The 24,967-nt window shown below is 40.3% G+C and overlaps 2 protein-coding genes and 1 long non-coding RNA gene across 3 annotated transcripts in view; 1 reads left to right on the top strand and 2 right to left on the bottom strand.

The window, feature by feature from the left end:
* Positions 1 to 24,967, bottom strand: part of LOC116571482 — an 83,619-nt gene that overhangs the window by 37,950 nt on the left and 20,702 nt on the right. The window contains exons 6-9 of the mRNA XM_032309453.1: positions 16,487 to 16,741; positions 15,862 to 16,113; positions 14,062 to 14,469; positions 1,601 to 1,738 (exon numbers count right to left, since the gene is read on the bottom strand). Of these exons, the coding sequence (XP_032165344.1) occupies positions 1,601 to 1,738; positions 14,062 to 14,469; positions 15,862 to 16,113; positions 16,487 to 16,741 (1,053 nt within the window). The remainder of the gene's footprint in view (positions 1 to 1,600; positions 1,739 to 14,061; positions 14,470 to 15,861; positions 16,114 to 16,486; positions 16,742 to 24,967) is intronic.
* Positions 5,918 to 16,574, bottom strand: ZNF24 (zinc finger protein 24). The gene is made up of 4 exons (XM_032310940.1): positions 16,487 to 16,574; positions 14,062 to 14,564; positions 13,661 to 13,808; positions 5,918 to 11,354 (listed from the first exon to the last, which is right to left on the bottom strand). The coding sequence occupies exons 2-4, from the start codon at positions 14,479 to 14,481 to the stop codon at positions 10,816 to 10,818; spliced, it is 1,107 nt and encodes a 368-aa protein (XP_032166831.1). The 5' UTR covers positions 14,482 to 14,564; positions 16,487 to 16,574; the 3' UTR covers positions 5,918 to 10,815.
* LOC116572157 lies at positions 16,549 to 21,826 on the top strand. Its single transcript, XR_004278144.1, has 3 exons — positions 16,549 to 16,930; positions 18,755 to 18,814; positions 21,718 to 21,826. It is a non-coding gene; the product is annotated as an uncharacterized LOC116572157 (long non-coding RNA).

Below are 24,967 nucleotides of genomic sequence, written 5' to 3'. Positions count from 1 at the left end.
GTTTGAGTTAGATATTTTCACTGAATTTCATTTAACCTACTTATTCAGTGATAGAGCATGGAGCCAGTGGAATTCTCAGACCATCAGTTGGTCCAGGAGGCCCCATACGAAGTTCCATAGGAAGGGGAATATTTCTTGCCTGTAAGCCATTTTTTTTTTTTTTCAGATTTTATTTATCCACTTGAGTGATAGAGCTAGAGGGAACAAGCAGGGGAGAGAGAGAAGCAGGGTCTCTGCAGAGCTCAATCCAAGGACCCTGGGATCTTAATCTGAGGCAAAGCAGACTTCTAACGAACTGAGCCACCCAGGCACCCTGCCTGTAAGCCATTCTTTAGGGAAAAGGATACCAATCTAAATTACAGGTCAGCAAAGTACTAGGTACTGCCACCTGTTTTTGTAAATATGTCTTAATGGAACCCAGCCATGCCCATTTGTTCATGTGTTATCTATGGCTGCTTTCTGCTACAATGGCGGAGTTGCAGAGTTGCAACTGAAACTGTGGGGCCTGCAAAGCTGAAAATATTTGTTATCTGGCCCTTTACAGAAGGGCCACGTTTGCTGACTCCTGACCTAAATGAGAACTTTCCTTCTTAATTTTATTGATTTTGATTTTTTTTGCTGATTATAAATATACTGCTAACTTACTGTAAATAGCAAAAAATACGTAAAATATGTAAAAGAATAAAGATAAAAGTCACTATATCAAGAAGTCTATTTTGTGAACCTGGAAATTTGATGTGTGCCATTCTATATATATATATAGTGTGTGTGTGTGTGTGTGTGTGTGTGTGTGTGTATGTATTATTTTTCCAAAAATAATACTGGTAATGGTAAACTGAATTTTCTCTATTGTTAATAACATTTTATATGTCTGTAAGCACAGCTTTACAACATCACGTTAAATTATGGCTATGGTGGATATTTATGGTTGCTTTCTCAGTATTCCTCCCACGCCAGCCCCACCCCAAGCTTTCTCAATAATAGCACCCACCCTGATTTTCCTTTAGTAATTCACCCTTACTGGGCCATTATGTTTTCCTTAACTTTGACTTTTGGCATAATTTCAAACTTATAGAAAATTGCAAGAATAGTACAAAGAATTCCTATACACCCTTCGCCCAGATTCCCCAGGTGTTGGCATTTTGTTATAATTTCTTTATAATTCTCTACCTGTTTTGTCTAACCAGATATCTATCTATCTACCTATTTATCTATCATCTGTAGAGTTTTTTTCCAAATAGTTTAAGAGTAAGTGGCAGATGCAGTGCCTCTCTGACAATTAAATGGAGCAAAAAAGAAGAGGATTTTAAGCCAAAGTGACATGGTCTGCATTCTCTATGAGCTTCTGTATGAGCTGACTGCTGTGCTGTGAACTGAGTGAAGTAGGGCAAGCAGGAAAGCAGGAAGACTATTGGCCAGAGCAACTGGAAGGACAAAACTGCCACTCTCTAAGATAAAGGAGACTATGAGAAGAACAGGTGTGGGAGAAACTAAAGATTTGACGTTGGGGTACGTTAGGTTTAAGATGCTGAATTAGTCATTGTTCCAAACACTTTACAAGATGCTTCCTATTTGCAGAGTGGGTGTTCTGTTCGGATACCCATAACCCTCTAAGACTACTGCCTGCACCATCCACCCCTGCAGTTGCAGGGCCACAGAACTGCAGGTCCAGGGAGCTACTGACTTGTACTTGACCTCTGGCCTGCAGCTCCTCTTGTGTGAGGCTGAATGGTACCACCTGGAAGTGTGGAGGAATTCTCATTCAGTGGTAGAAACAGACCAGAGGGCAGGAGAGTCTGCAGAAACATCTTTTCCCTCCTCTGCCGCCATGGTGAGCTCCCCCACCGCGCTGGTGCTGAGAACACACAGTGAGACTAGGCAAACAGCTGTGGGAAGCTATGAGATGCCCCAGCAACACCCGCTTGTATGTGCTTTCCTTCCTTCCTTCACCTCCCATTTACCCTCCTCAACCTTTTCTGGGATTGCATCACCCCAAAAAAGTCTTACCAATAAGGTTTTGTTTTTGTCATTTTTGGTTTTGTTTTTATCTTCGGTCCTATTTCCTTAGGAACTCGAGCTAAAGCAGGCGGAGTGGCTATTGCTGGGGTATATGAGCCTGTGGTTCAGAGAAGAGGTCTAGGCTGAGATACAGACTTTGCAGTCATAGGTAAAATTTAAGAAGACCAGACCAGATGAGATCACCCAGGAAGAGAGTATAGATAGAAAAGGAAAGAGACTTGAACCCTGAGCCCTCAGGCACCACAGCATATAGAAGTCCAGAGAGATGAAGAGAGAGCTGCATTGAGACTGAGGAGAAATGCCCCATGAGGTTAGAGAAAAACCAAACATGTTGTTCTTGAAGCCAAATGTAAATATGTCAATTATGCAAAATACTGCTGATGGTGTAATCAATAGATGTCTAGTAAATGAGTATTGGAATCAGCAATATGGAGGTGAGCAAACTATACTACAACTCTTTATGGGGATAAGAATTTGTTTAACATACAGTAATGTCACATCTCTCATTCCTGACATAATATTTATTTTCTCTTTCTTTTCCCACATTCCCCCCCTCCCACTCCCCAACAATCTGGTTAGAAGTTTATTAATTTTATTAATCTTTTTTATAAGTTAACTCTTGGTTTGAAAATAATATAGAAATTTTTTCTAGCTTTTGTGTTATTTTTTGATTTCCAATCTGATCTTTGCTATTTCCTTTCTTCTCTGTACTTTGGGTTTAATTTGTTCTTATTTTGGTTTCTTAGGATGGAAGGTGAGGTAGCTCACCTTAAGACTTTTTCTTTTTTTGGATAGAGTGAGCAAGTGCACAGGAGTGGGGGCAGGGGGTAGAGGGAGAGAGAATCCCAAGCAGGCGCCACACCAAGCGCAGAGGCTTATGCAGGACTGGATTCAGGACCCTGAGATCATAACCTGAGCTGAAATCGAGTTGGGCACTTAACCAACTGAGCCACGCAGGTGCCCCACAACTTTTTTTTTCTGTTTTATTGCTATAAATTTCCCCATAAGTACTGCAATCCACAGATTATTTTTTCAAATATTTCTCTATACTTCTCTTGCTTTTGAGGACTCAGACTATGATTACACATATCAGGCACTTGATATTGTACCACAGCAAGTCGATGCTCTATGCATTCTTTCTCAATATTTTCCTCTATTTTTCATTTTGAAGAGTTTCTATTGGTATGTCTTTTATAATTTTTTTTCTTCATCTCTTCTATTATGCCTTAACTACAATTAATCCCATCTGTTTGTTGGTTTTGCTTTTTATTTTTTAAAATCTCAGACATTGTAGTTGTCTTTAGAAGTTTAGTTTGGTTGCTTTTTAATACCTTTCATGTCTCTACCAAACATGTTCAGTGTTTCCACTAGCTTCTTGATCATATGGAATGTAGTTATAATTGTCTTAATGTGCTTGTCTGTTAATTCTTTGTCATTTCTGGGATAATTGAGTGATTTTTCTTATTATGGGTTATATTTTCCTGGTTCATTGCTTGATTTATAATTTCTGATTGGATGCCAGACATTATGCATTGTGCCTTAGCAGGTGCTGGAGTTTCTCTTTTTTATATATATTCTTGAGTTTTGTTCTGGGATGTATTTAAATTATTGGGGTACAGTTTTATCCTCTCAGGTCTTACTCTGAAGTATCTTTTAGGGAATATGAGTCTAGGGTTCAGTTTTTCTCTGCTAAGGAGGCAGGACCCTTCCTACTGTTCAAATCCAGAGTTTCTCACCATCAGCAAGACGCTAGTAGAACTCATCTTGTCTGGTTGTAACAATCAAAAAACATCTCCAGATGTTGCCAAATGTCCGGGAGGGCGGGCGGTAGTGGCAGGCAAAACTGCACTTGAGAACCGTGTTTTCACGTCCTATGAATTGAGATTTTCTAACAGGTACCCTTGGTGAGCTCCAGTGATTTTTCTCTCTCATCCTTATGGATGTTTTTTTCCCTACCTCAGGTAGCTATACAAATGTGCTCTTCAGTACTCAGCTGAAGGTGGGGGGGTGCCCTCTGCAGCTCTCCAGTGTTCCCTGTTTAGTTCTTTCCTATCTGGTACATCGCCTGGCAAAAGCCACCACTGTGGCCTCCCAGGATCCCTTGCTCTATCTTCTGAACTTAGGGAGTGTGCCAGGCTCCGCTTGAGTTCTCCTTACCTGTGCTGAGGCCTAGAAACTCTCTCCAGGTAGTAAACTGAGACAACCCAAGGTTGTTTCACTTGTTTCCCATCTCTCAGGGCTCCCATCTCTGATTCTTTATGGTATATATTTTACATTTGTTCAGGCAAGTTAGATCTGGTCATCTTGGCCCAACGGATTTTTTGTGTTCATGATTTAAAAACAAAACAAAATTTGCATCATAAAAAATCCAAGAGAGGAAAATTGATAATGCAAGATGGAGAATGTTGGAAACATGTCTTTAAGTATGAGAGGATAGCTTAAAGCCAGTGGAGGATTCAGGCAGAAGCACAGATGATCCAAAATTAAGAGGAAAGAAGGCATTAACAAACCAAGATATGGGCACCTTACTCCTCTCTTTTCCCCCCTGTTGTAAATATCAGTGCAATAGGTACAGATGGGGATAGGTATAGACAGAACATTTATATATGTGTATAGAGAAACTTAAAATGTTAATGGGATGTTACTAAGATTGTAGACTCATGGGTCACTTTTTGAGTGATTTTCACTTCTGAACTCTATTATTACCTTCATAAAAAAAATATGCAAAGGGACGCCTGGGTTGCTCAGTTGGTTAAGCGGCTGCCTTCGGCTCAGGTCATGATCCCAGCGTTCTGGGATCGAGTCCCACATCGGGCTCCTTGCTTGGCGGGGAGCCTGCTTCTCCCTCTGCCTCTGCCTGCCACTCTGTCTGCCTGGGCTCACTCTCTCTGACAAAAAATAAAATAAAATAAAAATGCAAAAAATTATTTAAGAATTTACATATGGAGCTGGACACTTTGTTCTATTCTTAGCACTTAGTTATGCTACTTCTTTGCCCAAAAATGGTCTCCTATCATAGCCCTACCAATGACTAACCAGGTCTTGCACGATCTGGTCCCCTTTCCCTTATTTATTTGCAGGCTAACCCCTTATTTTACCTCATGTTTATTCTTCGTCAGTGACTCTGCCTCCTTACTGTTTCCTGAACAAATCAGGCATTGCTCCCACATCAAGCTTTTTGCACTTGCTGTTCCCACGCATGGAATGTCTCTCCTCCAGTCTCATGGCTTGCTTTCTTATACTTATTCCCATCTTTCCTCAAATTTCCCTTTTTCCCCCAATATTTTCTCATCATTCATTCACATGGCATATGAATATGCATTTCCTTTTTCTACTGCTGTGTGTAGTTTCCACACACAGAAGCAATATACGTTAACTCCTAAGTTTTGGATGTTAGCAACTTCAAATCCCCAGGTCTGATAATAAAATTAGGGCCCCAGAGAATCGTATTTGGGGAGGGGAGGATAAAATGATGGCCATGGGGAGGGGCATCAAGGGTCACATACAGGGGAAGTTTGAGGGGAATATTCAAAGAGCAGTGGTTGGAGGTGGGTACAGCATAGACTTGGCAGCATAATCCCCAGTCCTGAGTCCTAGATTAATGAATGAATCTATATGAAGGATGGAAGAGAAATGACACACACAGTTGTGCAAAAAGCTTCTCATCCGCAGATGTTCCAATGCCAATGCTTTGTTATTGTTGGAATGTAAAATGTTATGTGTGTGGTGGAGTAACAAGTGGCAGAAGCTGACAGAGGCCAAGTCATGGAAGGCCATGCTAATTTTATTAACCTATATAGTGCATAAAGTGTTAATTCTAGAGTTTAGAATTACAAAGTTTTTCTACAATTCAGTAAGAAAATACAAAGAACCTATATTAATCAGGACAGAAACCCAATTCAGTTATTTTAAACAAGAAAGGGACTTTATTGGCTCACAAAACTTTAAAGTTCGGAGGTAGGGCAGGCTTTAGGCACAGCTGGATCTAGGGCCTCCAGAAAAATGATATCAGAACTGAGTTCTCATTTCTTTCTGCTAGCCTGAGTTTCTCCACATGGTGTAAATTCAGGCTTACACAGTCCTTAGTTCACGGAATCTCTGTAGAGCCTTCTCTCCAATAGTTCCAGCAGAAGTTCTGTTGAGAGCTCTCTTTAGCCTGGCTTGAGTTACATGCCCATTCTTTTAATCACTGTGGCTAAGAAGCTGCAGGACTCAGGAAGGCCAAACCGGGTCACCTACTCGTCTAAGCCACAGGGAATGGGTTCCCCACAATAAATAAGGATTCTGTTACCAGACAATGGGGAAAGAGATGCTGAACAACAACAAAAACCCCCAAACACCCAACAACATAGATCCACACATAACCCAACAGAAAAGCTATTATAGGTAAAGGACATGAACAAACAATCCATGATAAAAGTGGCCAATAATAAACATGAAAATAACCTCAACCTCACCATTAATCAGGAAATACAAGATGATTTTTTTTTTCTTTTTTGCCCATTAGATAGCAATTACCAAGCGTAGGTAAGGCTATGTGGGGAAATGAGCACTTTCCATACATAGGGTAAAAACAGAACGTTATGAAGACCTTTGGGAAGGCTAAGATGGGTCTATCAGAAAGCGTATCCTTGGACCCAACTACCCACCTCATACAACTCCATCCTAAAGAAATTCACACATGTGCACAGAAATATATGAAAAAATGTTTCCTTTGGCAGTGTAAATAGCAAGAGAAAAAGTTAAGGGAATAGTTGAATAATGGGATTTTCATAGTATTGCATCCTAATCAACCATTAAAGAAATGTAAAGACCTCAGGATTTTTGAGACTAAAGGAAAAATCAGAAAAAGGAAGGTGAACAATACATATCCATGGTTTTATGTAAAAATAGCATTGTTATGTATATTCATATGGAAATGTATGGAAAGGCAGCTAGATGGATTTATGTCAAACTGTGGACGGTGGAATGTGACTGGAAGTGCTGGAGAGACGGGCCTCTCTGCTCTTATACTTGTGTATTTAGTATAATGAGATGGTAGTCATTTATACTTTCATAATTAAAAAAAGAAAAATGGCAAACAGCTACAGGAAATGGAAATGGCCAATAAACATAAAAAGATGTTCCTCCTTATTAATAAAAAGACAAATTTCACCTACCAGAGTGGTAAAAACATTCAGGATTCAGGGTTGGTGGGAGTGGGGGCAAACAGGCACTCTACTGATGGGAGTTGCAAATTGGTACCATCTTTTTGGTGCTAGTTCTCAACACTTTAAATGTGCACATTCTCTGACCTGATAAATCTATTTCCTGCTATTTATCCTACAGAAATAGTATCTACACAGGCAGCAAAATAGATGGATAAGGATGGTACCTATCCCTTTATAATAAAAAATTGGAAAGAACTTCCTTTCCATCAATAAGGGGTTAAATAAATTACTGTATATTCATGCAATGGAGCAGTGTGCAGCCATAAAGAACAATGTCTACATCGAGGTGAGAGGGAGGGGAGGCAATTTTCAGTGCAGTACATGGAAAACAGGGATATGTACCTACCTCATATGGTTGCTGTGAGGACTAAGAGCTAATCCATGGTAAAGCGCTTCCAACAGTGCCCATGCGCAGCAACCTCAGTGTCAACTATTAACACATTTTGCTTAAATATGTATATTCCTAAGTCTGGAAGAACAGCAAACCAAGTAAGTATTACTTCTGAGGAAGAGTGTGAAGAGGAATGTCCTTTTTCCATTTAACACTTCTGTACTGACATTTAGAAATCAAGGTTGAACAGCCATCACTCACTACACCGTGAAAAGATAGATACCCCTGTTAAGTTCACAGGGGTAAATCACAAACTAGATTTGAGTTTTAGCTCTAATTGGCCACATGCAAATCACACAATCTCCGAATCTTTCTTTCCTTGCCTACCAATCTAAGTGAGATAGGTATAGTGACTGATCTGATGCCTGGTGTGCAGATTATCTCAATGCATACAACCCTCCCTTCAATTTACCAAATGTGATACGCACATTGCTAAATCAAATTTTGGGGATTTAACCTCCAAGAAAACCAAAAGAAACTTTAGCAGTAATGAGCAAATGCTCAGTAACTACTGGGCAGTTATCAGCGGTCTGCGTGCCGTGAACAATGACTGCTCTTTTACTAACCAAACAGATGGCACTGCTTGGCAATGGACAGCTCACCACTTCATCAGAGGCTGGGCAGCCCCCAGATTGCTAACTATGACTATCTGCGGGGGTATAAATTAATGTCTGGATGAAATAATAAATCACTGAAGAGTTACTTTAAATCAATTGGTCTAGGGACTTAGCCTAATAGAAGATGGTGATTACAAAGACTACCATTTCTTTTCCCATATACCCTAAAATCCAGTCTTTTTGGGTCCAGCCCAGTTTCCCCACAGAGCCTTGCCTTAGCTTCAGAATCCCTTCTAAACAACGCACAGGTATCAGAGCTGACAAGATAAACTCGTATTTGCCAAGTCTAACACCACATTTTCTAAGCTCTGACATTATACCAAACATCTTTGGCATTTGTGACAAATGTACCACAGGGAAGCTTCTTTGTATACAGGAAAGATGTAAGATCTAAAAAAAGGGTGAAATTCTAGCTATTGAGAGGTTGCTCCCTTTTTACCTACTCTGATACAAGAACTCTGTCATTTCAGCAGAAGTAGTAAAAATATGCCACTTCAAAACCTACTTGGAAAGAAGCCAGTTATAAATAAATAAATCAACTCAAGATCATTTTATCTTAGAGCGGAGGAGTTTATAGCTTTATTGGACATTGACTTGTTTCCTCTCAGCCACAAAGAGAAAAAGACCCAAACAAAAGTCCCTACATTTTCTTGTATAACTTAAAATACATTATATCATTACTACATATTTATACTTCAATAAATCTTAATCTATAAAGCACATTTCTTATAATTAATTGTTATCAGGAAATCTATAAACAAGCTCCATTCTGCCTCACTTTTCCACCAGCTGGCCTTGCATTTATTACTATGCTTTTTAACAGGCTCATGCAAATCTCACCTTCCATTTTCAAATTTGATCCAAGCACCAGATGTAACCAAAATCTCTGGAACTATGAAATCTTTTTATTCACATGGGTCATTTTCCACACAATTAATGCCCACTATAAAGAAGTCTTTCCTCATATTCTCTATTTTAACTTCCAGAGTTTTCCACTAAACAGTAAAACCACAGTACTTGGGATTCTCAGCCAAGGAGTATATAATCCTACTACTACAATGTATTACTTTTTATACATTTTTTAAAATGTGTTAAGACTTAAAATTAAAAAAAAATAGTTCAATCAATTCTGATAGTTAATAAACTAGTTGTTAATAACCTATTTTTAAATAGAACAATCCATTCAACTTAACATGTAAGTACAACCTCAATGCTATTAGAGATTGATTAGTTTTTTTTAAAAAAGACCCACAAACCTCCAAACTGTGTTAAAAGTTTCTTGGACTCACCTCTGAAGATTGCTGGAGAGCTGGCTAGCTCTATGAGTGGAGTCTTCTTTTCCCCCAAATACACACCCTGGTAAGAGAACTATGGCTCTGTGAATCTCAGAGATGACCTCCCCCAGGACTGCTCAGACAGAGGGAAGCAGCTAACCCACATGAAACAGCTTCAGACCAAATCCCCAATGATTTACAGTGGAAGAAATATCTACCTACCTATGGTAGGGTTACAGTACCTAGCACAGTGCCTTGTCGGTAGAAAATGTTTAATAATAAATGCATGGCTGTTTTGTTAGCCTGGTGTGCAACCCTTTTGTACCAAAAGAATAAAACAGCAAACCTGATACTTGTTGCCCACCTGTCATAGATTTTTATGTCCTTAACCAAAAGAAGGCAAAATAATAAATTAGATCTTCAAGTCTCTTGTTTTCTAAAAGCCAAGACAGACCATTACCCTCCTGTTTACATTTGCCCTTCAACACTGCCGTTCACTACAAATTCTTCCCTAGTGTTAGAATGTCTACTCTCATAGTTTTACAAGTGTTTACTGTTCACTGTCCACTTTCTACTGGTAACACAGGAGACCATGATTCTCATTAGTGGGATGCCATCAAATTAGACAGGATAAGCGGTGTTTGAGTTTCCCTGCAGGCAGATAATTACATTGAGATAAATTCTTGATATACTTCAATTCTTGGATCAAAGTATTTGTCTTGCCCAATCTAGGTGTCCCATTCACTTTTTGATCTTTTATCACCATCACTTCTTATCTGAGTTTTAAGGCTCATTTTACTTTGAGGCTTTTGGTCATCCTTTATCTTCTATTTTCTGAAATGCATATTCAAATTAGGTAAAAGGAAGCAGAAGGGTAAATCTTTTAAAAATGGTTTCAGTTTTCAGATTTTATGATTCCTATGTTGCCTTTTAATGTAGAAGGGAATGTATCCTTGCAAAGAACATTTTAATGATCAACAAAGAAATAATGTATGTCTAAAAAGGAAACTTTAAAGGGACAAAGAATCAGGTAGTTCATTATTTGGAAAAGTAATAATATAAATATCACATGGAAGATTTAGGCATTAACACCTGAATTAAGTTGAAAATTTCAGTTTCTAGGCAGGTATGACATCATTTCTTTCAAGATAAAATAATGGTGGGTGAAGATTTTCTACATTTCCCAGTGGATTTTCTAACAGTCTATATAGGGAAATAAAACTATTATTTATCATTTCATGTTTTTAATTTTGTCTTCATTTCTGAAGAAAAAGACCTGAGTGCTGATTTTTTTTTGTAATTTCTTATACTTTCACAACATTCAGAAGTTTTTCTGCATTGTGTCTTCGCTGATGTCTAAAAAGATTTGAGCTTTGACTATAAGATTTCCCACACTGAACGCATTCATAAGGTTTCTCCCCAGTATGGATTCTCTGATGATTAATGAGCCCAGAATTCTGGCTAAAGGCTTTTCCACATTCAAGACATTTGTAAGGTTTTTCTCCAGTATGGACTCTCTGATGCTGCACAAGGATAGAACTTCTGCTGAATGCTTTCCCGCATTCAACACATCCATAGGGTTTCTCCCCACTGTGGATTCTTTGATGCAGAATGAGGGCTGAACCCTGACTGAAGTGTTTTCCACATTCATCACATATATGCTGTTTCTTTCGAGAGGGATTTCTCTTTCTTTCAAATCTGCCCTTGGGGAAACAGGCTTCTCCATACTTAAAAATTTGAGGAACACCTATATTGAGAGTGCCAGGAACTTCATGAGATTCTGCTGCTGAAGGAATCTCCTGCTTTGGAGCTAGCGCTCCATTTTCAGTCCTACCATCATCGTCTGAAATAAAGAAAAAATGTTATTATCACTCGTTTTCTATTCTGGAAGGAGAGAGACCTAAAGAAAAATTTAGTAAAACTGAACTAAAAGTAAAGAGCCTGCATATATCTACAAAGAGCACTCTGAAAACTGGTGGTAAGGTGGCCTACTCCAAAAAAAACCAAAAACCAAAAAACAAAAAAGGGAAACAACTGATTAAGAGGCTAAGGGAGGTAATGGCATGCTAACATAATGAGGAATTAAAAGGTTATTACCTGAATAAAAGTGGTAACATAAGCACATGGGCTATACAGTACTAGTCAGAAAACAATGGGCAGAATGATGGCAAATTCTAAGACTGTCAGACAAAATGATGCAAGCTAGGTCTGGTTGAAATGTCATAAGAAATATAAAACTGGCCACCAGGAGGTCATTACAATATTCTTTTGTTCTGAGGAAAGGAGAAATTACATCAGATTATTACGGTGTAAATAACAAGCAATGACTATTTCTGAAATGAGCAAGGCCAGGCAGATTACAGCCAACACTACACTAAAAGCAGAACCCAGAAGATGTCCTAATAAGAAACTGAAGATAAGCTGGGGGTATCCTCTGTTAACTCAAGACATAACACATATATTCAACAGTTCTTGCAAAGTGACAGTTTTCCTGTAAATAAAGGTTGCCCTACTTGGTATTTGCCATGGTACTTAGAGTTATTATTTCTATGCCTCAGTTAAACAAAAAACTGAATTAACTACCAACATGGTACCCTTAAACTCCTGCAAGCAGTATGAGCAATTCTCATGTCAGACTTTCCTGAAACTTCAAGCCTTGAAGAGTGCAGTTAGAGGGTGAGCAGCAGCAATCAGAAAAGTGGTAAACAGTGAGCAAGTCTATAATGATTACGAAAGGGATCAAGTCAAGAGAGAAGACTAACAACAAGAGACTGAAGGGTGCAGTGGATCAGGGAGGAGTGGGGACATGAAAAACAGATAAACAAGTGTTAAAGTTATGTGGGGACAAATGGCACAGAAAAAAAGAAGTTCCCCAATGTGGCAGAGACCAGACCCCTGAAATGAGACCATTTACAAATACGGAAAAACTATTCTAAAATTCAGTCAGGGGAGAAATTTTCTACCCAAGAAAATATCACCTCCAATGACCAAGGATAGTGGTTCTCCAACTTCATTCCAGAGAAGACTGTTTCACGAAACATGTAAAACTACGGGCTCTCAGCAGACGTCAGCCTCACCCCGCCAGTTCTGGTCACCTAGCACTGTCCTCAGATGGGAAGAAAACGTGATGAGACCCTATCTGTGGCACACACAAGCATTATTTACAACTACCTCATTGAAAGATTCTCAAAGCAGTCTCAAATAAATATGCACACAAACCCAGCAGGCTTAGGAATATACTGGGTTGTATCAAAGTACACTAAGTCTATGGTGTCGATTTCCAATATACTGGGAAAGACTAATTTAAATGACTTATTATAATCATGAGTTTTTTATTTTTCTGTGCTTAAAGCATATTTTAGCTACAGAGCCTATTTTTGCATAAATACCTGGAAAATGTTAAGAGTTTTATCCAAGGATCATTTCTATAAAAGATGCTTCTTAGGAAAAAAAAGGCTCTAAAGTAGGATGTTGAAGAAAAAATAAAAATAATCAAAAATTTAGAAAGACTTCAGTGGTCAGCAACAAAAAGAATGGATTTGAAGAGGTTTCAGGTAAGCCTATAATGCCAAGAAGATTAGGCAGGAGACTGAAAGGATATGAAACAGATGACAGAGAATATTGCATGCAAAATAAGGGATTCAGAGGCGCCTGGGTGGCTCAGGTGGTTAAGTGGTTAAGTGTCTGCCTTCGGCTGAGATCGTGATCCCAGGGTCCTGGGATGAAGCCCTGCGTCTGGCTTCTGGCTCAGTGGGGAGCCTGCTTCTCTCTCTCCTCTCCACTCGTGATCTCTGTCACACACTCTCTCTCTCCAAAAAATAAATAAAATCTTAATAAGTAAATAAATAAATTAAAAAGGGACCTAATCTACAGGTGGGTGCTGGCTCAACGTAAGGCAAATGTCAGCCTGAAATGGGCAGGTCTTCAAGAGGTAAAGGGAAGAAAAGGCTGATGATGTTAATGCCCAAGAATTAAAAAACTGCGGTCTGCAAACCATTGTAAAAATCAAGATCCTATAGTGTGTCTATGTCTACAAAACCAGGTTAAGGTGATTATTCCCTATCCCCTAGTGGGAACAAGCAAGGAGTTCTGGACAAAAAGCCCACACTCCCTTTATTCCTCTAGCCCACTTGGAGTTTTGGTCCTCACCACAATGCCTTAGGGAATGGAGCTCCCAGGATGCCCACTTGAGCTGGTTCTCCACAGCATCAAGCTCAGAATTTGGTAATCCCTGAGCTTCATCTTGAGAAACTATTTCCTCTACCAGAACTTCCCGTTTTCGTCGACGGAGAGAAACCTGGAAAAAATGAAGTTTGGCTCAGGTGAGAAGAAATCTTACAAGATTCAGAACTAAAAAAACGTAAGAGAAACCATAACGACACACATACTGCAGGGGCATGTATGACAAAGCATGGTTAGAGGGGAACAGTCGGGGGGGTGGGCAAGGTGGGGATAAACATTATTTTTAATTTGAACAGAATTAACTAAGGAGCTTTGCCTACTGCTATGCCAGTGCTTCTGACCCAGGACAGTGACACGAGCAGACTCACCGGCTGTCCTGGGTCATCGAGCTCACTCTCTAAATCCTCCAGCACTGTCACGGCCTCCTCTCCATTCTCTGGATGATGCTCTCGAACCCAGGTCTGCAGTTCCTTGGGTAGGATGGCAACAAACTGCTCCAGCACTACCAGCTCCAAAATTTGTTCTTTCGTGTGTGTCTCTGGCCTGAGCCATAGACGGCAAAGTTCTCGAAGCTGGCTCACAGCTTCACGGGGCCCAGGGGAATCCTGGTATCCAAACTGCCTGAATCGCTGTCGGAAAACCTCTGGATCAGGAAGATGGCTCCAGGGGATGCTTGATCCCTCTTCACCATCAGGATCCTCCTCCAACTTCACTCTCAGAATTTTTTCCTCTTCATCTGGAGTTGGGATTATAAGTATTGAATCTTCTTCCACGGACTGTGCAGACATCCTGATTTATAATACTTAAAGAAAAGTCAATCAAGGCAGGATACAGGCCTCAGGGAAATACCCTGTTTTCTTCACAGGCACTCCTGAGGGACAAGAAATTAAAACAAACCAACATAAATAACCAAACATCCTAAGAATCTGAACATATACGGATAAGGAAGTAAAAGATACTTTTTTCTTTTTTAACCAGATTAAAAATTCCAATCAATAACCTACAGAAGCTGGCAAACTATAGCTCACAGCCAAATCTGACTTGCTACGATTTTTGTACAACACGTACTGAGAGTTTTCATTATTACATGGTTGCAAAAAACCATAAGAATACTTCATGATATGTGAAAGTGATACGAAATTAAAATGTTTGAGTCCATAAATAATTTTATTTGTCCACGGTTCATGCTACAATGGCAGAGTTGAGTAGTTTCAACAGACACAATAGTCTTAAAAATCTAATATTTACCATCCAGCCCTCTAGAAAAAATTTGGCCAATATGTGACCTGCTAAGTCAACAAACCTTATTTCAATAATCAAAAGAGTCCAAGTAGGAACCTGTCCAACTCAGTGTTTTTTTAAATGCGTTTAACCCTGGAACACATTACTTGCAACTCAAGACTTGTTGTCCCTGACCCATGCAGTTCAATTCAAAGCAGGGACTGCTTTTCTGTTACTGTTTAAAAATTATTTAACAAAATGCTTTTAGGGGTTATGTTTTTTAAGGAGTTAAGAAAGATCTTTTAAATGTTCAACAACTCCCTGGGATTAAAATATGTGTGAAAAAATATCCACTCGCTCAGTAACAGATTAATACTGAAAAGAAACCTAACCACTAGGTGCCATGAAATGCAAATACTATTGTCACCCACGACACCGTAACTACATTTAAATCCATAATGACCCGCACCGATCACGGCAAATTCAATGAAGAGAAGGGATTAGTGTAACACCATAACTTCTTGCATCGGCCGGCCCAGATTCATCATCTCACACTGGATGACTCACAGCTTTCCCAGCTTCTACCTTCAGAGAAACCCTGTGCTGCGATTTCTGATCCTTTCCTTGTATTTGCACAGTCATGCCCATGCCATCATTTACAACACATACTAGGAATGAGCCATGCAGCTACTCCGTGTATCTATTTAGGGCCCAGAATCTGAAAACCAAAGATTTCACAAAACCTCCTGTAATCCTAATAAGGTTCGTTATCAGAATAAACCTTATCAGAGAAGGCATGCAGACAGGTTTAATTACTCTGGAGTGTGGCGGCCTTTTAAATAGGGTTTAGCCAACAGATTCGTTGGTTCCTATTCCAGGACCCTACCTTATCAAAGCCTCTATCATTCTACAGGAAAGAAATCTCTCTCCCTTTTAAGTTCTCTTACGGCAGCCTGCTCCTGGCCCGTCAAGGAGGCGCCAAGGAGGGAAGGCCCGCGGTCGCTACAGTGTTTGGGAGGGGAGCCGCGTTCCAGGTGATCCCGCCTCACTTCCGCGGAGTTCCACTGCAAATCCCGCTCCCGCCCCGGCGTCCACCAGCTCTTCTTCTCCTTATTCCCGCCGGCGGATTTCAGATGCCTAAAGACCACATTGCCCCAACAGCGTCGGGGCGACGGCATTTCCGTCCGCGTCCAGCGGAACTACAAGCCCCGGCAGCCCCCGCGCAAGGCCCGCCCTCTCCCACCTCCGCCCAAAACGAGTCCCAGAACCCTCCGCGAGACACCAGGCCTCGAAATAGAACAAAACCGGCCGATGGGGGAGGGGGAGAACCGAGGGTCGCGGAGGGCACAGGAGATGGGGGATTCTCCGATGGTGCTGAGAGTCCAATCTGGCTTTCCTTCTACAGCTATCCGCCCCCCCACTACTGGACCCGGCGACCGCGGCCTGTCCTCCGCGCTTCCAGGGAAGCCAAGGAAGGTCCCGGCCAAGCTTCTTCGCTGACTCCTGCCAAGAGGTCCGCAGCCTCTTAGCCCAGCATCCCCCTCACCCCCTTCCCCCCATGCTCGCGCAAACCTCCAACTCAGGATCCGCAGCAGCTTCGCTGTCCAAAGCAGACGCAGAAACGCCTCTCACAAGCCGTTTCCCAGAAGCCCCCGGCGCGGACTGCTTCCGGTCTGCGGGTCCCAGGAGGCGGGGCGAGGCGAAGCCCCGCGTTGCCATGGAGATGCGCTCCGGGCGGGGGAGGGGCGGCACGACGACAATGACCGCTTTGAGGCTGCGCTTGGCGTCGCGCCTCTCTCCTCGGATAGCCGGGAGTTCTGTGTTCCGCTTAAGAGGAAGAGAAAAGAAAGAGAGAATTCTGCCATTAAGATCGTCTTTACGGTTTCACAAGCCCTCTCACAGGCGGTATTCTCTCATACGAAGCTCACAGTAACCCTCTCAAAGAAGTACTAAAAGCGAGTATTTATGAGGGCTTACTGCATTGTACCAGCTACCTATATTGTCGTTTCACAGCAGGTCTGTGATGGCAAGAACTTTTATTGTCCCCATTTCACAGCCGAGGTAGATAACTGAGGCACAAGTAAATAACTTGCCTAAAGCTCAAAACTAGTAAGGGGTGGGGGGAATTTGAAACCAAAGCATGACTCCAACCTTTGGCTCCCACGCATGTTATGCAGCTTTATTTTGACCAAATTATTTGTCGGGCAAACAAGACGAGACTCTTAAGAGCTTTGGCAGTGATCTCAGTGAATTCGCAGAGTGCATGGTCATCTTCTGACTTCAGACTTGACATTTTATACCACAAAACAGCTGCTGACGTTTTCATTTGAAAAGTAAGCCAGCCCACTTCATTCCCCTATTTATAGGCCTTCAAAGGATCCCTACCGCCTTAAGTGTGATATAAAAACTCCTTACACTGGCCTGCAAGGGCCCCTGTGGTCTGTTCCCTGCCTCCCGACTCTGACTTCAGCTCTTAGGCTCGTTGGGACCCTGGATTCTTAGCCTCACTGGAAGTCTCCCCACCCTTCCTACCAGAGTAGAGTGATCTCATTTATTCCCCCATTCTTTACTTTTTTTTTTTTTTGGTATGTAAGTCCCATAAGGTCAAGGACCTTGTTTGTTTTGTACACCACAGTATCCCCACCTAGTTCTAGGATGCTAACTGCCTGGTACATAGAGAACTCAATAAATATTTGTTAAATAAATGAATTGTGGCTTGCCACACTGCCCCTTTTGCTAGGTCACATGTCAGGCATCAGGAACAGCACAAAAGAGCCCTGTTGTTTAATGTCTCTGTAAGAAGTGCAGTTCCAGCCTTCCAGAAACATTTCAGGATCGTCAGGCTTCAGCTTTCTGCTTCATTCAGGGCTTCATAAAGTGCCCTCAGCCTCTGCTGGATTCATGAATGAGAGATAGTAAGCAAGCTGCTGATGGTATAGCACTAATTTACTACCTGACAGGAACTTTGTCTCCCCAGAACTCCTGCTAACTGAAGCCTCTTCTCTCTTTCCTCATTTAGGAGGCTACAAAATTCTGCCACTTCACTCTCCTACTTGGCTACTGCCACCAAACTGCTTGGCTGCTCTTCCCAGCTTTTCACTCTTTAGTGACCCTAAAGGCTAGCTCAAGGCATTTTTGTTTTATTTTGTTTTGCTTTAAGAATTTTTACATCTAATTAAAGTTAGAAAAGAAAATAGATAAACAGTGCCAAACAGAAATACTTGGGGTCATTGAAAGTGTTGCAAAATGTTATGAAACTCTTTGCCTGGGATTCATTTTGTTATTCCTAATTCTGAGAGAGTAAATGGAAACCATAATGAGGTTTCCTTCTTTAATTTATTCTTTTGAGGGCAGGAACTCACAACACCCACTTTGAAACACTATCCTTCTGAGCCCCATTATGTGGGCTCTTTCTTGAATGGGAGCCCCTGTTGCCATCTTAAAGATACACTCAAGATAGAGCATCATGTTCCTCTGAGCAACCTGAGTAAGGCATAGCTCCATACCAGCTGCACATACCTACATAGGTCATGTAGGTGAGGCTTGAACTGCAGCTGATTTGATTCTTGGCAGAACAACCTTGTGATCCTTGTGAGCTTCCGAGGAGCTGCAATAAGGCGATTTGCCACTCACAACCCTGTCTTCCAAGGACGCTGTCCTGAGACAGTTCTTCATTGCTTGCTGGTTTGTGATGGGGTGTCCGCCTCACCTGCCTGGCCTACAGCTGCTGACTATTAAAAGGCTCAGATACAGCGTGGCATTAGCCCCTTAGCAACAAAGCATTCCACATCTCAAACTGAAGTCATCTGACTCCTTCTGTTTTGTTGTTATCCTTTTGAGGTGAGACGATCCTTCATGGGGAACTAGCACCTTTTGGCAATTCTTGGCTTCACTGTCTACGTAAGTACTAATCTGTCTCAATTTTAAAAAGCCTCATTGTTTCTTTACCAGCTAAATCTTTCAACCTTGCTTTGAAAGCATCTCACTTATTAACTAATGGGAAAAAACAAAAACCAGGTAAATACTATCTGGATTCCAGAGACCGAGATGTGACTACAGTGAAGTCATGATTCCTTCTTTTAATATTACTGTCTTGTTTAGGAGATGAACAAAAAGACACAAGTATTTATAAGGCAGTAGAGAAGTACTCCAGTAAAAGAAGAACACAGTACACTCAGGGGAGGGACACCTCCATGAGGGAGTGTGCTGAAGGGGAAGAGAGGCACCCAAAGATAGAGGAAGCAAAGTAGGAAAAAATTTCACAGTGGAAGGAAAGCACAGCCCTCAGACCTGTGAAATCATAACCAGATTTCATTCAAGAATAATCACAATCTTTTCTAGGCTTTTCTATAACAATTACTTTGAAGGTCTCAGTCCTTGCCCCCAGTTGAGAAGTATTTCCCTCTGGGTATTTAAAGTACATTGGTTAAATAGTCCATTTTAGCCAATAAGTGCACTGTACCAGGAGTCTTTTTTTTTTTTAAGATTTTTTATTTATTTATTTGACAGACAGAGATCACAAGCAGGCAGAGAGAGAGGAGGAAGCAGGCTCCCTGCTGAGCAGAGAGCCCAATGAGGGGCTCGATCCCAGGACTCTGAGATCATGACCCGAGCCAAAGGCAGCAGCTTAACCCACTGAGCCACCCAGGCGCCCCTGTACCAGGAGTATTGATTGCAACTAGCTAAATGCGGTAGGCATTGTTAACTACCTACATAAAACACTGTCCAGGCACCTGGGTGGCTCAGTCAGCTAAGTGTCAACCCTTGATTTCAGCTCAGGTCATGATCTCAGGTCCTGGGATGGAGCCCTTCTCTGGCCGCCGGCTCAGCAGGAAGTCTGCTTGTCTCCCTCCCCCTCGATGCCTCCCCCTGCTTGCAGGTGTGCATGTTCATTCATTTTCTCTCAAATAAATAAATCAGTATTAAAAGAAAAAAAAGTACTCCCCATTACTTCTCATATAGTCCTGATTTTTTGATTGGAGGGGGTTGGGCAACACTGTGCCCAGCCATAGAAAGTAAGCTGTGATTGAACTAAGCCCTCCATGGCCATTCTGTTTCTCTTTGCCATATACTCACTTTGCCTCTCTGGAAGCTAGGAATGGGCATGTGATTCAGTTCTGGTCAATGAGATGTAAGCGGAAGTAGTTTGTGTCCCTCAAGAAATTTCTCTATTTCATGGGGCGCCTGGGTGGCTCAGTGGTTTGGGCTGTTGCCTTCGGCTCGGGTCATGATCTCAGAGTCCTGGGATCGAGCCCCGCATCGGGCTCTCTGCTCCGCAGGAAGCCTGCTTCCCTCTCTCTCTCTCTCTCTCTCTCTGCCTGCCTCTCTGCCTACTTGTGATCTCTGTCTGTGAAATAAATAAATAAAATCTTTAAAAAAAAAAAAGAAATTTCTCTATTTCATGTAAGTTGTCAAATTTATTGGCATAAAGTTGTTCATACTAGTTCCTTAATATCCTTTTAATGTCTGTTGTATCAGTAGTGATGTCTCCTCTTTCATTCCTAAAATTGGTAGTTTTTGGTTTGCTTTTTTTTTTTGCCAGTTTGCTACTAATTCATCAATTTTACTATTTTTTGAAGAATCAACTTTTGGGGGCTTTATTTGCTCAATTATTTGTTTATTTCATGGAGTTCTACTTCTTTTAAAACAATATACAGTACAATTGGTGCTTGTTTTTGGCATATAGCTTTATGAATTTTAATACATGATTTGTGAAACTACCACCAAAATCATGCAGAATAGTTCCATCATTCCATAAAACTTCCTCGGGGTGTACTTACAACTTCTCTGCATCCCTAACCCATAGTAACAACTAATTTATTACCCATCAAAATAGTTTTGGCAGGGTGCCTGGGCGGCTCAATGGGTTAAAGCCTCTGCCTCCAGCGCGGGTCATGATTCCAGGGTCCTGGGATGGATCCCAGCAATGGTCTCTCTGCTCAGCAGGGAGCCTGCTTCCCCCTCTCTGTCTGCCTCTCTGCCTACTTGTGATCTCCATCAAATAAATAAACAAAATCAAAAAAAAAAAAAAAGAATTAAAAAAATAGTTTTGGCTTTTCCAGAGTATTACATAAATGGAATCATAAAGTATGTAAGCTTGTACATATCTTTCATTTAGCATAATGCCTTTGAGACTCATCCACATTATTGCATGTCTCCATAGCTCATTTTATTTTATTTTATTTTATTTTATTTTAAAGATTTTATTTATTTACTTGACAGACAGAGATCACAAGTAGGCCGAGAGGCAGGTAGAGAGGGTGGGGGGAAGCAGGCTCCCTGCTAAGCAAAGAGCCCAACGCTGGGCTCGATCCCAGGACCCTGGGATCATGACCTGAGCTGAAGGCAGAGGCTTTAACCCACTGAGCCACCCAGGCACTCCAGTTCATTTCATTTTATTGTTGAGTAGTATTTTACTGCAGCTCTCATAGTTTGTTTATTCAACCATTGAAGGACTTTTGGGTTGTTTCTGGATTTGGGCAATTAAGAATAGAACTACTGTAAATACTCATGGACAGGCCTTGGGTGAACATAAGTTTTGATTTCTCTAGAGTAAATATCTGGAAGAGGGAATGCTGAGTATAGTATTATACTGCTGAATGTATTGCTGAATATAGTATTATGGGCTGAATGTTTGTGCCCCCCCCAAATTGACATGTTGAAAGCCTCTCAACGTGTAGGTATTTGAAGATGGACCCTTTGGGAAGTGATTAGGTTTATAAGAGGTTATGAAGGTGGGGACTAGTGCACTTATAAGAAGAGTTGGAGAGAGCTTTTCTTCCTCTCTCTCCTCTCCACATAAGGACACAGTGAGAAGGTGGTCATCTGCAGGCTGGGAAGAGAGCCCTCACCAGAGAACCAAATCAGCTGGCCTCTTGATCTTAGACTTCCCAACCGAAATAAATTCCTGTTATTTAAGCCACCCAGTCTATGGTATTTTGTTATAGCAGTTGGAGCTGACTGATACATATGATTTTTTATTTTAGTTTAAATAAATTGAAACATTGAGCCAGAATCAATAATATATGGCACATAAAATATGAATTTGGAAAGATAGCATTAAAAAATTACATATGTAAGAAATTATATCTATAATATGTATAATGTATTTTTTATATATGGCTTTTTCCCCTTCTCTAGAAAATCTGCCTAGAGAATAATGTTGGTGAACAATACTTAAAATGTGCAACTGGAGAGGCACCTGGGTGGCTCAGTGTGTTATAGCCTCTGCCTTCGGCTCAGGTCAAGATCCCAGGGTCCTGGGATCGAGCCCCGCATCAGGCTCTCTGCTCAGTGGGGAGCCTGCTTCCTCCTCTCTCTCTCTGCCTGCCTCTCTGCCTACTTGTGATCTGTCTGTCAAATAAATAAATAAAAATCTTTAAAAAAATGTGCAACTGGAAATATGTTGATAGCTATGTTTAAGCATTGTAATGAAGTCCACAGTGAAAGGAGAGTCTATGTCTCTTCCTTTCTCTTTCACACACACACACACACACACACACACACACACACACAGTGAGACACACAAACACTATATGCTATATGCTTGCTTTTATAGGAAACTGCCAAAGTGTTTTCCAGAATGGCTGTCCCATTTTACATTACCACCAGCAATGTATGAGTGTTCCAGATGCTCCATATTCACCAACACTTGCTGTATCTTTTGTTGTTGTTTAGCCATTCTAATATGTGTATGGCCATATCTCATCATGGTTTTCATTTGCATCTCCCTAAAGATTAATAATGTTGAGTAACTTCTCATTTGCTTATTTGCCATCCACAAATACTCTTCTGTGAAGTGTCTGTTCAAGTACTCCACCCCCCCATGCCACCTCATTAAAAAAAAATTTTTTTGCTGCTAACTTTTTTAAGTATATGCATATTCTAGATACAAGTCTCTTATGTTGTCATTTGCAATTACTTCTCCCAGTCTGTAGCTTGAATTTTATTTCTAATAGTGTGTTTCACAGAGAAAAATATTTAATTTTGATGAACTCCAATTCATTCATTTTTTAATTTTAGAAGTAGTGCTTTTGGTGTCATAGCTGAGAATACATAACACCAGTACATGAAGATTCCTTCATGTTTTCTTCTAAAATTTTTATATTTTTATATTTAATATTAATATATGATTTGTTTTGCATTAACTTTAGTAAAACTTGTGAATTATAAGTTGAGGATTTGTGTGAGGGGGAAGGTTTGCATACAGATGTCCAGTTCTGTTTGACAAGAAGTTTCTTTTGTTTCCATTAAATTACCTTTTCATCGTTTTTAACAAGATTTTATTTATTTGAGAGAAAGAGTAAATGAGAAAGAGAGAGAGCAAGAGCAGAGGCAGAGGGAGAAGCAGACATCCTACTGAGCAGTATGCTCGATACAGGGCTCGATCCCAGGACTCAGTCCTGTGACTCCAGGATCATGACCTGAGTCAAGAGCAGATGCTTAACTGACTGAGCCACCCTGGCACCCTGTCTTTTCATCTTTATGAAAAATCAACAAACCATATTTCTGTGGGTCTGTTTCCATACTCTCTAGACTATTATTCTGATCTATGTGTCTTTTTGATAATACCATACTCTTGATTACTATAGCTTTAGTAACAGTTAAAAATCTGGTAGTGTGAATCATCCAACTTTGTTTTACTTTTTCAAAATTAGTTCAAATATTTAATTCATTTAGTGCTCCATGCAACTCTTCCAATTAGTTGCCTATATCTACAAAAATATTGTACTAGAATTTCTATCAATTAAATCTATTGATCAATTTAAGGACAATTGGCATGTTAATTATATTGAGTCCACCAATCCATTAATACACTGTATCTTGCCATTCATTTTGATCTTTGATTTTTAAAATTAAAAAAATTTTTATTTTTAGGGGCACCTGGGTGGCTCAGTCATTAGGCATTTACCTTCAGCTCAGATCATGATCCCAGCATCCTAGGATTGAGCCCCACATCAGGCTCCCTGTTCAGTGGAAAGCCTGCTTCTCTGTCTCCCACTACCCCTGCTTGTGTTCCCTCTCTCACTGTGTCTCTCTCTATCAAATAAATAAATAAATAATAAAAAAAAATTTTAAATTCTATTTTAATTGAATTATGGTTGACATACAATATTATATCAGATTCAGGTGTATAACACTGTGATTCAACAATTACATAAATTATGAAATGCTCACTTTGATAAGTGTAGTTACCATCTGGTGTCATACAAAGTTATTATGATAGTATTGACTGTATTTCCAATGCTTGATTTTTTTTATTTTATTCATTAGCACTTAGTAGAATTCAGTGTACAAATCCTGCCCATATTTCGTTCAATTTATTCCTTTGAATAAAATAAAATAAAATAAATTTTGTTCAATTTATTAAACCAGTGTAACTGGTTTTTGGAGATATTTAAAATGATATATTAAAATATCTAGTTGTACATTGCCAATATTTAAAATATACAGCTTACCTTTGAACACATGTGTTTGAACTGTGTGGATCTGCTTATATGGATATATATATTTATACAGTGCTGTACAGCAAATGTATTTTCTCTTCCCTATGATTTTTTAATACCTTTTTTCCTCTAGCTTAGTTTATCATAATATAGTATAGAATACACATACAAAATATGTGTTCATTGACTATATTATAGGTAATGCTTCTGGTCAAATGTAGGCTATTAATAGTTAAGTTTTTGGTAAGTCAAAAATTCTACATGGATTTTTGACTGTGCAGAAGGTTTGTTGCCCCTAATGCCACATTGTTCAAGGGTCAACTGCGATTGGTTTTTGTGTATTGACTTTTATCCTACAACCTTGACAAATTCCTGTATTAATCAGTGTTCTCCAGAGAAATAGAAACAAAGGATATATAATATATATAAAAGAGATTTATTTAGGAAATTGGTTCATGCAGTTATGGAGGCTGAGAAGTCCCATAGTCTGCTGTCTGCAAACTGGAGAACCAGGAAAGCTGATGATATAATTCAGTCTGGTTGCTCTTCTAGCGGCAGGAAGAAGGATATTTCAACTAAAGTAAAGAGAGTGAAATTGCCCGCCCTT

The sequence above is a fragment of the Mustela erminea genome, chromosome 13 (assembly GCF_009829155.1).
Source record: "Mustela erminea isolate mMusErm1 chromosome 13, mMusErm1.Pri, whole genome shotgun sequence".
NCBI classification, from domain to species: domain Eukaryota; kingdom Metazoa; phylum Chordata; class Mammalia; order Carnivora; family Mustelidae; genus Mustela; species Mustela erminea.
This window is presented reverse-complemented; position numbering and strand designations above follow the sequence as displayed.